The sequence below is a fragment of the Anabrus simplex genome, chromosome 1, assembly GCF_040414725.1.
Source record: "Anabrus simplex isolate iqAnaSimp1 chromosome 1, ASM4041472v1, whole genome shotgun sequence".
Classification (NCBI taxonomy): Eukaryota; Metazoa; Arthropoda; class Insecta; order Orthoptera; family Tettigoniidae; genus Anabrus; species Anabrus simplex.
The window spans coordinates 689824300-689837597 of record NC_090265.1 but is presented as its reverse complement, the minus strand read 5'-3'; the positions used below and the strand labels follow the sequence as shown (position 1 = coordinate 689837597).

Here is a 13298-nt window from a genome sequence, read left to right as displayed (position 1 = left end):
TGACTGTTGGGAACTTGCTTGTTTATCGGTGCTACTTTGCTTTGAATATTTCACAGTTCTTTTTGTTTTTATCCGACTCTTTTCCGTTGCTGCTGTTAATTTTGTCTCGAGCTGTTTCTTGTAGCGGGAATCAGAAAGAATTTCAGACCTTAGATCTAAATCTCTTCTTTTCTTTGTCGACTCGTCTGCTCGTTTGGGCAGGGGGTATAAAGGCCGCACACTGACCCGCTCTGTGAATTCTTCAGAGTTTTGGCGAGCAGGAACTGTAGGTGGTGTTGTCTGAGTTTGAACAGAAATCCTATCTAGTGAGCAACGTGGTGGAGAATTCGACTGATGAGGTGCAGTCCCGGGCTGTTTTGGCGTAACATTTTGTGACGAAGTCTTACTTTCTCCCGAGGTCACACACTGTGCTGGAATCACTGTCACTGTGGCTGGATGGTAATCAATGTCTGTAAAAATATCTGGGTTGTAGGGGAAAATTCCAGTGCAAGCAAAAGATTTCTCAGCCAGAGGAACTGTTGCAACTTTACTGTAGGCTCTTCTGAAGGGACTGGTTATGACAGTCTTGCGTATAGGTGTCCCAGGTTAGGCTACCATCGTCTACTTCATCTGCATAAGCAGATTTTAAGGGCCCAAAGAAACACCTGTCCAAAGGTTGAAGCTTATGAGTGGTGTGTGGAGGAATCGAAAGCTGTGTTATATTGTTCTTTCTACAGAATTCCACTGCTTGTAGTGAGCAATGAGAACTGTGGTTGTCGAGGATCAAAAGCATCGGGTCGTCATTTGACGCCTTAACATGTTGGAAATGTGGAAGCCAGTTATTAGCAAAGAGATCAGCAACCATATAGCCTGTATCTGACATTAGGGTGAGTGAAAGAGGTAGTGCTTCAATCGTTTCCTTCCCTAAACAAGGCGAGCGTCAAAGAGTACGCACGTCGAGCGTGTAAGAGTTCGCGCGTACTCTTGGGCTTCCAACCAGTGCGCACTCTTGGCCACTTTGCAACAGTTGTAAATAATCATCGCTAGATCACACCACTTGTCAGACAAGCAGACAGCATGCATACGATCAGCGAGGCTATAGAGTGCACTACTTCATGATGGACTGAAATTACCCCTGGTATATGTTAGAAATTAATGCTAGTTAAGTAAGGAACTAAGAAAAAAGTTTATTAGAATGCACTAATATGATATTTACCTGTAGAAATCAAACCACTCGAGCTAAAACCACAAACTTTTGGGATACAGTCACGATCGCTAATAACTTCACTGCACGACCGCCAAAACAGAACTGCAGTGTTCCCAACTACACGAAAACAACTATGCGTACTCTTAAACGCTGCGAACTCTTAGCCCCCTTTACCCTACACATGAAGGAGAAGACAAATGGCCGGGAAATTCAAGTTACTTCGAGGTACTGAAAATTCGAGTAATAGAGGTTCGAGATATCCAGGTTCGACTGTACGACGTCCGAAAACACTTTATTTCCTTGTTAGAACTCATTTTCTACAACTCTGCATAGTATATTAATTATGGGAAACACAGGGGTACAGAACGTACCAGCATATCTCAAGAAATTCTGTCTTACATGAAATGTTCAAACGCCCTCCATTAGCATTGATAAAAGCATCAAACCGCCGTCGCACTGAATTGACAAATTTCTCTTTCTTTCTTAATCTGTTTACCCTCCAGGGTTGGTTTTTCTCTCGGACTCAGCGACGGATCCCACCTCTACCGCCTCAAGGGCAGTGTCCTGGAGCGTGACACACTGGGTCGGGGGATACAACTGGAGAGAATGACCAGTACGCCGCTCAGGCGGCCTCACCTGCTATGCTGAACAGGAGCCTTTTGGGGGGATGGGGAGATTGGAAGGAAGAGGCCGTGGCTTTAAGTTAGGTACCATCTCGGCATTTGCCTGGAGGAGAAGTGGGAAACCACGGAAAACCACTTCCAGGATGGCTGAGTTGAGAATCGAATCCACCTCCACTCATTTCACCTCCCGAGGCTGAATGGACCCCGTTCCAGACCTCGTACCACTTTTCAAATTTCGTGGCAGAGCCGGGGGTGGCAGCTAATCGCACTAACCACTACACCACAGATGCGGACGCATGACATTTTAAATAGGCATATTCAAGGGATGCATTAAGGGTTCTTTTCTTATTTCCAGACGTCATGCCATGTGGCAGCCTGGGCCATAAAATTGGGTAACTTTATAATCATAACCTAAGAAAAATAGCCCTTGTTACTTCGTAACATAAAAGTAAATATTGTAAACAAAATTTGTACAATTAATTGAATTATAAGGGAGATATTTTTGGTAAAGAAATACCTTAAAGGACGTTATTCTGACGCCAGATTTTAAAGATTTCTCCGAATTCCACGCTCTCCACTTCTCCCAGACCGTCCGGAACTGAACATCCCTGCAAGTATGTAATTCTGCCGGCGTCCGTACGCTCCGGAGTACACAACGTTTTCCATTAGGTGTACAAGCGAACTAGACATTGTTTTGGGGATTTCAACAAACTTTCAACATTCTTTTCCCGGCCTTAAAGTGGGATAGGTTATTTTTTGTTCGTTATACTACTCAGCGTTGCCAACCCTATGCGAAAAAACTTCCCGCACCAACGAAGTTTTCTACCAATCGTATTCCTCCTTGCATTGTTTTAAAAAATTTGAAATAATTTGTATTGGTCAACACAGATTTCTTGTAAATCGTACTGAAGGCATTTAAGAACAAGTTTGTCATACAGATTCTCAATAAGACATTGATTTCGCCAAATTAGTCCTAATTTTGTAAAGTACAATGAATGCGTCAGTAAATTATATGTCGTATGGCTTTTAGTGCCGGGATATCCCAGGACGGGTTCGGCTCGCCAGGTGCAGGTCTTTCTATTTGACTCCCGTAGGCGACCTGCGCGTCGTGATGAGGATGAAATGATGATGAAGACAACACATACACCCAGCCCCCGTGCCATTGGAATTAACCAATTAAGGTTAAAATCCCCGACCCGGCCGGGAATCGAACCTGGGACCCTCTGAACCGAAGGCCAGTACGCTGACCGTTCAGCCAATGAGTCGGACAATGCGTCAGTGAAAACCTTGAACAAGCCAAAAACGATAGTGCATAAGCGATTCTACTACTTCGTCTTCTACTACCATTTTCCCCACACCTGTGGGGTCGTAAATGCGAATTGTGTCGAACTTTTAGTGCCGGGAGTGTTCGAGGACAAGTTCGGCTCACCAGATGCAGGTCTTTCGATTTGACTCCCGTAGGCAACCTGCGCGTCGTGATGAGGATGAAATGATGATGAGGACGACACATACACGCAGCCCCCATGCCAGAGGAATTAACCAATGATGGTTGAAATTTCCGACCCTGCCGGGAATCGAACCCGGAACCCCTGTGACCATAGGCCAGCACGCTAACCATTTAGCCATGGAGCTGGACGCCAACCCTATGTGGCGGGATCAATATTGCGTGTTTCTGTAGTGGTTAGTGGTAGTGTGTTTGAATATGAAGAGGAGAGTGTTGAGACAGACATAAATACCCGGTCCCCAAGCCAGAAGAATTAAAACAGATGCCATTAAAATCCCCGACCCGGTCGGGAATCGAACCCGGAACCATTTGAACCGTAGGCCTCAACATCAACAATTAGCCAAGGAGTTGGACGCATACGCGATTCACAAATCATATTAAATTATACACCTACGCAACACAAACAATACTTATACACATCTGGATTTCTAATGCCATTGTATTTAGAACACTTACAGAAATTAACATACGTATTGCTTGGAAATATTTGCAAGTGGCTATGGAGATAGTTTACGTTTAGGCCTATGATTACATTAGCACCCAGATTTTTTAATTTTGGGAGCACATTTTGTAAAAGTTCTTACTAATTTAGTGCTTGATGGTTCCAAAGAAAGGGAAGGGTCACGAACCGGGTGAAAATGAAAGACAACCTAAGCCTCGCAATTTTAATACCGTTGGGGTCGCAAAAGAACAAGAGTTGAGCAAGGGAGGTCAGAAAGGAAAAAAATGAAAGTGAGTTGCCTCGTACAATGAAGAGGATGCAATGTCACGACTCCCAATTAGAGATCTCCGGGCCCCCTTTTCTCTTACGACAGGCAGGGGATACCGTGGATGTATTCTACTACCCCCACCCACCAGTGGACTGAAAAGGCACGAGGACACAAATTTACTTATTGCAATCCACGTCTTCGACGCACCATGCTCCATTTAAAACTACACCAACAAATGACTATTTCAAGTATGTAAAAAACAATTTTACGGCAGAATGACTACCACCATTAAATTAAATTGATCATCCTACAAAGTTCCCAACCCAGACAATTCTCTTGTAATTAACATGGATATGATTTTGAGCTAGAGGTATATCTGAAATTTGCGTCATCAATTTTGTGCGGACAGAAAATCGACACCGTGGTAACCAGGCAACCAGTTTTCGTCATCTATTTGGGCTAAGGCTTTGTCATCGTCTTCCTCACGTTATTACCACGTGCCAGAACTCTACCTTCTATACCAATAGCGCCACGTCTTTGGCGTTTCGTCCAGGTCGCAGCAAAGCCCCTTATACACGATAATGTCACCGAAGACAGGAGAATTTTTCTCATAATACGTATCTTGCAAATATTTATAGCCATAAAATCGTGTGTTAAATCAGCAACCATTTTGTTGAATGTAGATCTGATAAGTGGAGCTATCTTGTGGCATGGCATGGGAATGTTGTGTGCTGCATCAGCTGCCATTTGGTTGGATGTAGATCTGATAGGTGAAGCTATCTTGTGGCATGGCATGGGAATGTTGTGTGCTGGATCAGCTGCCATTGGAGTGAAAGGATGCAGTATCTGTACCCCTTACATGTTGTAAGAGGCTACTAAGAGGGGAACAACCAAATAATCTGTACTCGTTCTCTCGTATTCTAAGCCCAAAAACATATCCGTGATTCTATTGTCGGAGTAATATAATTATTTCCCTAAGACTGGTCATGCCTCCCAGCCAAATATTGATATGCAGTCCTTCAGAACAATTTTCATTGAGTTCATTTTCCTATGCATATATGTAAAGGAAAATGAAACTTACTGTACCGTACTGTAGGAATGTATGTTTGTATGACATATTTACTCATTCCTAGAGTATGTCGTATTTAAGGGAAATAATGGATATGAAGAGCATTGTCACATTCGCAATTTTGGCACAGCAGCGACGATATATATATATATATATATTTCCTCTCTCTTGATTCCTGATTCTTTCGTAGTTCCCGATAAAGATGTTGTGAACTTTTACGATTGGTTCCCAGGGTTTTCCAGTGATTTCGGTTCCCACTGGTGTCCACTTGGTCAATTCTATTTAGTACTTAACTTCTCTTCAGCGTGTACCATATGCATTCAACATGACTCAAATAACCTGCAAGTTTATTCCAAGTAGACCTACAATGTTGTGAAGAAAATCAAATATTCATCTGGTCTATTGCTGAACAATTTGGACAAAATCCTTTCTATAAGTCACGGACATTCATGAAAATCATTAGAACTACTACTTGAAAAATTAATGGCCCCTTAATGTAAGTATTTGGTCGTTGGGGCCTATGTAGAAATGTATGTCCCGTTTCCTGATATGGGGTCGATGATAAGGTGAGATGAGATAAAATGGCATTTCTCTGCAGCCGGATGCCTTTCCATACGCTAACCTCAGTTGAGAATCTCAAGAGGATGAAACGAATGGTGAATGGAATTTTGTAAGCAAGTGGAAGGAATCGGCTGTGGCTTATGATTAGGAACTTCCCCGGCATTTGCCTGGAAGTGATGATGGGAAACCGTAGGAAACCATTCTCAGGACAGCCGATGGTGAGGTTCGAACCCACTTACCTCCCGAGTGCAGAGCTTGACGCCATAGCGCGTTAACATGCGCGGCCATTCCCCTCGGTCTTTGGGACCTATCAAATAAACAGTATTATAGAAATATTTGTTTAACATGCACTCTACGCGACGACAACATATTATTAATTTTTCTCTTTTCATTTCTATTTTATTTATATATTTTTCTTTTCTTTCAGAGGAGTTCCGTTATGAAGCAGTGGCCGTGATCCACAAGGACTTGGATATCAGCAGTGTCCAAGGACTGCGAGGTCTCAAGTCCTGTCACACAGGAGTGGGACGCAATGTAGGCTACAAGATCCCCATCACCAAGGTACGTTGACTTAAGGAATATGAAAATCCACTGCCTGCTTCCAGTCATTCAACCGGGACAGGAATAGAATAAATGAAACCCCCATCTAGCGGCGAGGATAGGAATTGTGCTGGCTGCCGAAGCTCCTCTGTGGCAATGATTATTGAATGACAGATGAAATGAAATGATATTGGAGATTGTTGCTGGAATGAAGTAGACTATGACAGGGAAAACCGGAGTACCCGGAGAAAAACCTGTCCCGCCTCCGCTTTGTCTAGCACAAATCTTACATGGAGTGACCGGGATTTGAACCACGGAACCCAGCGATGAGAGGCCGACGCACTACCGTCTGAGCCACGGACGCTCCACTTAAGGAATATCTTAATCATAAATGATCATATTGTAACTTGGGCTCAAATTCTTTAGAATTAAAATTTGCTCAGATATACCAGCAAATTTTTCCTAAAATAAACGACAAATTATGACTCAAAGAATAACCAAATTCGACACAAAACTAAGCATAGTTTTTACAAAATCAACATTGCAAGAATACTTAACATAATGTATGTTATGGTTCTAATTTACATTTTATGATTATACATTATCGGTGCATATTTTAATAGTCATTTAAAGTCCCTTTCCTTTGGTTCGGTCATGAAAGAGAGGTGCACCCTGTGCACGGTAGGCCTGCTTTAAAGTCACTCAGAGAAACAAATTGACAAAATGCCAAAGTAGAGAGAAGAATAGCTAGAACATGCATAAATTTAAAAAAATTAAAAAGTGGACAATGGTGGATAGTGCCAATGAAGTGGTGTACGGAGAACTGGAGCCTATCACAGATACTATACGGAAGAAGGGGATCCCCTTTTTGGTCACTTTATGAGGACACCAGAAACCAGATTACCAAGAAAAATTACAGAGAAACTCTGGATTCTGAAGGATTAAGGAAATTAGAGAGGATATGGAAGAACTGCAAATAAATCTGGACGATCTGCAAAACAAAACAGAACATTTAAAGGAACTGAAGAACATAAAATAAGATTTAAACCAAAAATAGACAAATGATATACAATGAAAAGGATATTTACAGATGAGGAACGACAGAGGATGTCAGAATGAATGAAAATCTACTGGGCAGTTCGGAAAGGAAACTTAGCAAAGAAGGTGACCAGAAAATGATTGACTGAAGTGGTCCGATGAGGCCATGAAAACATAATAATAATAATAATAATAATAATAATAATTATAATAATAATAATAATAATAATAATAATAATAATAATAATACGCAACTGAAACATCAGCACTTACCTTTAACATCAAGGACATTGAGAAAATTTACGACAGGTACTGAGGAAGATATTCGGGCCCAAGTTTCAAGAGGGTAAATGGATGCAAAAAAGCTTGGAAGAACTCTACTCATTAACTGAGTGATTCACTTCAGTCGCACGCAAACGGCGTATGAAATTTTATGGACATTTAGCACGAATTGATGACTCACGACTGACTAAGAAAATATTTCTTATTATCAATGGAAACCGACAATCCAAAGCTCGCTGGCTAGTGGATGCACAAAAGGACCTCGCAGAAGTCGACGTTGATCCAATGGCAACCACAAGGAATACATACAGACAAAAGATCAACAGCCATAAATTTGCACTCAAGAATCCATCTAAGAAAAGCTTGAAACTCAAAAACTCATGGACACAAGAAAGACGGCAGACCCATAGTGAAAGGATGAGGAAGTTTTGGGAAGATAAGAAGAACAAGAAGATGAGGAATACCAGTGCTATTTAATGGTTCCACGTGCTGCTTAAGGGGCTAAACGAATATATATATATATATATAAAATAATAATAATGTATGTTCCATTTCCTCATACGGGGCCAGGGGTGAGGTGAGATGAAATTATATAGCATATTTTTACGGCTGGATGCCCTTCCTGGCGCCAACCCCTGTTAGGGGGCTAATAAAGATAAAATGAGTGATGGTGAATGTTAATCCCAGTAATAATATTATTGGTTTTTATGTCCCACTAACTTTCGGAGACACCGAGGTGCCAGACTTTTGTCCTGCGGGAGTTCTTTCATATGCCAGCAAATATTCTGACATGGGGCTGATATATTTTAGCACCTTCAAATACTGCTGGACTGAACCAGGAACGAACCTGCTAAGTTGGGGTCAGAAGGTCAGCGCCTCAACCATATGAGCCACTCAGCCCGTTATGGTCAGACCATTTGGTGGGAAGTGAAAATAGAAAAGCACAGCAAACCATTCTCAGAACAGACGATGGTGAAGTTTGAAACCCCTTGCCTCCTGAGTTCATAGCTTTTTACCATAGCCATAGGACGTTAACATAAGCAGCAATCCCACTCACTAATAATCCCAGTTTTTATTGTTATTATTACCTTCATTATTACATATCTCATAAAGACAAGAAACTATGTTTAAAATACTATGCACTTTTAAGTTCATTTTTATTGTTATTATTACCTTCATTATTACATATCTCATAAAGACAAGAAACTACGTTTAAAATACTATGCACTTTTAAGTTCAAAGTTGCTTGTTGTGTGTAAACAGGATCCAATTTTTCCATTCAAATGTTATTTTCAGTCCCTTTTTAAGAGTATTTTATTTAGTAACTTAGTAACATTTATAATCTTTTACAGCTGACAAAGATGGGAGTCCTGTCACTCACCTCTGATCCAACTTTGAGTGCTCGAGAGAATGAACTGAAAGCCCTTTCTCAGCTCTTCAGCAAGGCCTGTCTTGTCGGTACATGGTCGGAAGACCCTGCCATCAACCAACGTCTGAGTAAGTAGATGTTTAATCCCATATTTAGTACTCAAGTTATCTTGATCTAGTTCCAAAAGTCTAGTGCACTCACAAATTAAATGTGCTGTACAGAAATCTAAAGATAGGCCCTAATAAGAAAATAATTTGCTTCAGTGAGACATGATAAGGTAATCATAGTGGTGTGATTATTAAGAGGAAGTGTAATTGGTCAGCCATCATCTCTTAACACTAATCAGAAGGGAAAACGAGGTCCAGATCTAGTAGTGGCAATTAAGGAGGATGAGGGGGAGAATTGCCCTCTACAGAGGATGAGGGGGAGAACTGCCCTCTACAGAGGATGTGGGGGAGAATTGCCCTCCAATTTTATGGAGAAGAAATTAAACTTTTATTTCATTTTAGCTGCCTGAAGCTAGGAAGTTTTTTTAAAGCAATTTATCCAAACCCTGTTGCCTTATCACATAATTCTTTCCTTTAATTTCTTCAACTATTAAAAATAGTGGAAACATGCATAAAATGTCATTTGCTGCTGCTAACTGATTCATATGGCGCCACTGCAATTAGTGGAGACCCGTGCAGCAATGAGTAACATGTCCTGTGGGGAAGGGTAGCAAGGGTATATATTTTTGCCAAAGTCATGGACATTGAGACATGATTCACCCACTTGCCATGCACATTCATCAGTCTGGTAGTCTCACTCAGACAGTTTACTCAGAGAACATAAACATTTTACTATTTTGTAGCTATTTCTCTCAATTTGATGCACACCCCCCACCACAATATCCACCAGACCTGGGTACATTTTGCTGCCTATACAATTTTATGCCACCCACTCTTAGTTCCCAATTGCTGCCCCTGTCTGAACTTTCAAAGAATGAGAATATCAAGATGAGCATACGAATCATCCAAAATCTACAGACAACTTCTAGCATTGAATATTGAATTTTCACAATCACATTGTAATCGAAATCGACTGATAGGTTGAAAGTCGATTTTGATAACTCCTAGCACTCTTACACATGAAGATATTAATATGTTAATTTCCTAGTGAAATATTATTAAGCTTTCTTTTTTGTTTTCCTGCAAGCACTTAAAATATATGAACAACCCACAAGTTTTCATCCTGCTGAAGAACATCCTGTCAAAGCCTCTCAGATTATTCATAATACACTGACTGACAGAGCAAATGCAACACCAAGAAGGAGTGGTTCGAAAGGGATGAAAGTTGGGGAAAAAACAGAGATGGCACGGACGAATAATTGATGTTTATTTCAAACCGATATGCAGGTTACACAATGAGCACGGCATCGACTCAGTAGGATGTAGGACCACCGCGAGCGGCGATGCACGCAGAAACACATCGAGGTACAGAGTCAATAAGAGTGCGGATGGTGTCCTGAGGGATGGTTCTCCATTCTCTGTCAACCATTTGCCACAGTTGGTCGTCCGTACGAGGCTGGGGCAGAGTTTGCAAACGGCGTCCAATGAGATCCCACACGTGTTCGATTGGTGAGAGATCCAGAGAGTACACTGGCCACGAAAGCATCTGTACACCTCGTAGAGCCTGTTGGGAGATGCGAGCAGTGTGTGGGCGGGCATTATCCTGCTGAAACAGAGCATTGGGCAGCCCCTGAAAGTACGGGAGTGCCACCGGCCGCAGCACATGCTGCACGTAGCGGTGGGCATTTAACGTGCCTTGAATACGCACTAGAGGTGACGTGGAATCATACGCAATAGCGCCCCAAACCATGATGCCGCGTTGTCTAGCGGTAGGGCGCTCCACAGTTACTGCCGGATTTGACCTTTCTCCACGCCAACGCCACACTCGTCTGCGGTGACTATCACTGATAGAACAGAAGCGTGACTCATCGGAGAACACGACGTTCCGCCATTCCCTCATCCAAGTCGCTCTAGTCCGGCACCATGCCAGGCATGCACGTCTATGCTGTGGAGTCAATGGTATTCTTCTGAGCGGATGCCGGGAGTGCAGGCCTCCTTCAACCAATCGACGGGAAATTGTTCTGGTCGATATTGGAACAGCCAGGGTGTCTTGCACATGCTGAAGAATGGCGGTTGACGTGGCGTGCGGGGCTGCCACCGCTTGGCGGCGGATGCGCCGATCCTCGCGTGCTGACGTCACTTGGGCTGCGCCTGGACCCCTCGCACGTGCCACATGTCCCTGCGCCAACCATCTTCGCCACAGGCGCTGCACCGTGGACACATCCCTATGGGTATCGGCTGCAATTTGACGAAGCGACCAACCTGCCCTTCTCAGCCCGATCACCATACCCCTCGTAAAGTCGTCTGTCTGCTGGAAATGCCTCCGTTGATGGCGGCCTGGCATTCTTAGCTATACACGTGTCCTGTGGCACACGACAACACGTTCTACAATGACTGTCGGCTGAGAAATCACGGTACGAAGTGGGCCATTCGCCAACGCCATGTCCCATTTATCGTTCGCTACGTGCGCAGCACAGCGGCGCATTTCACATCATGAGCATACCTCAGTGACGTCAGTCTACCCTGCAATTGGCATAAAGTTCTGACCACTCCTTCTTGGTGTTGCATTTGCTCTGTCAGTCAGTGTATTATTGGGTTGAATGCATTGAGATTAACACATTTTCTTTATTTCTTCTTTGGCTTACAGGCGTGCTTAGTAGAGTTAATTTCTATCAAAACTTTCTGGTTTATAAATAATGAATAGGAGTAAAAATAAAATGTGGTGATTAAATTAATTAATTTAGGTCTGTTAGTATAAATTATTTATGTAATCAAGATCCAACTGACTACAAAGTACTAGATTGGGAAAGCTTATCTACTATGAATGGCTAAACTTGAAATTAAGACTGTTTTATTTAGATTTTAAATGCTAAACCACAAATTTTTAATGTCACCTAATCATTTATGACACTTTGATGAGCAATAAGAAGTCTATCATATCGTTGTTGCACCTCAAAATACCATTATGTGACAAGGTAGAGGGAAGAAATACTGACCCACTCCACATGTATCACTTAGAATGAAAATTTGTTGATGTAGTTCAAGTAATACTGAGTCTTAGATGACAGAACCTTTCTGGTCATAGTTCTAAGCTGAAACATTATCACACTGCAGTTTTCCAAGATGCAGCAATGAGAAAATATGTATGAACAAATCTGCAATATATATATATTCCTTGTTGAAGCAAAGTCACGATCCCAGTAACGTACTGTGGATTTTTATCACAGACTTGACTGAAACAGTAAAGATGTCATACTGTAAACAGTTTGTTAGAAAAGGACTCAATGATACTATATTGTAGGTTGTTGAAGAAATCAGTGGCTGAACCTTCAGTGATATGGTACCACATTGTATGCTGTTAGAGAAGGCTATGATGAAACCTCTAATGATACCACATTGTAGACTCCATAGGATGCAATGACTGATTTGGTTTAAACTGTCAAGGATACTGGATATGGTAAGCCACTACATTGTAGGCACCATACAGGAGGTAGTGACTGAACCTTGAGTGATACTACATTGTATGCTCCATATAGGAGGCAGTAACTGAACCTTGAGTGATACTACATTATATGCTCCATATAGGAGGCAGTAACTGAACCTTGAGTGATACTACATTATATGCTCCATATAGGAGGAGGCAGTGACTGAACCTTGAGTGATACTACATTATATGCTCCATATAGGAGGCAGTGACTGAACCTTGAGTGATACTACATTGTATGCTCCATATAGGAGGTAGTGACTGAACCTTGAGTGATACTACATTATATGCTCCATATAGGAGGCAGTAACTGAACCTTGAGTGATACATTATATGCTCCATATAGGAGGCAGTGACTGAACCTTGAGTGATACTACATTATATGCTCCATATAGGAGGAGGCAGTGACTGAACCTTGAGTGATACTACATTGTATGCTCCATATAGGAGGTAGTGACTGAACCTTGAGTGATACTACATTGTATGCTCCATATAGGAGGTAGTGACTGAACCTTGAGTGATACTACATTGTATGCTCCATATAGGAGGTAGTAACTGAACCTTGAGTGATACTACATCGTATGCTCCATATAGGAGGCAGTAACTGAACCTTGAGTGATACTACATTATATGCTCCATATAGGAGGCAGTGACTGAACCTTGAGTGATACTACATTGTATGCTCCATATAGGAGGTAGTGACTGAACCTTGAGTGATACTACATTCTATGCTCCATATAGGAGGCAGTAACTGAACCTTGAGTGATACTACATTATATGCTCCATATAGGAGGTAGTGACTGAATCGTGAATGATGCTACATTG

The 13298-nt window shown here is 42.0% G+C and overlaps 1 protein-coding gene across 1 annotated transcript in view; it reads left to right on the top strand.

Moving 5' to 3' along the window:
- Positions 1-13298, top strand: part of LOC136857343 (transferrin) — a 95614-nt gene that overhangs the window by 44922 nt on the left and 37394 nt on the right. Inside the window, exons 4-5 of the mRNA XM_067135951.2 lie at positions 6081-6214; positions 8866-9010. Of these exons, the coding sequence (XP_066992052.2) occupies positions 6081-6214; positions 8866-9010 (279 nt within the window). The remainder of the gene's footprint in view (positions 1-6080; positions 6215-8865; positions 9011-13298) is intronic.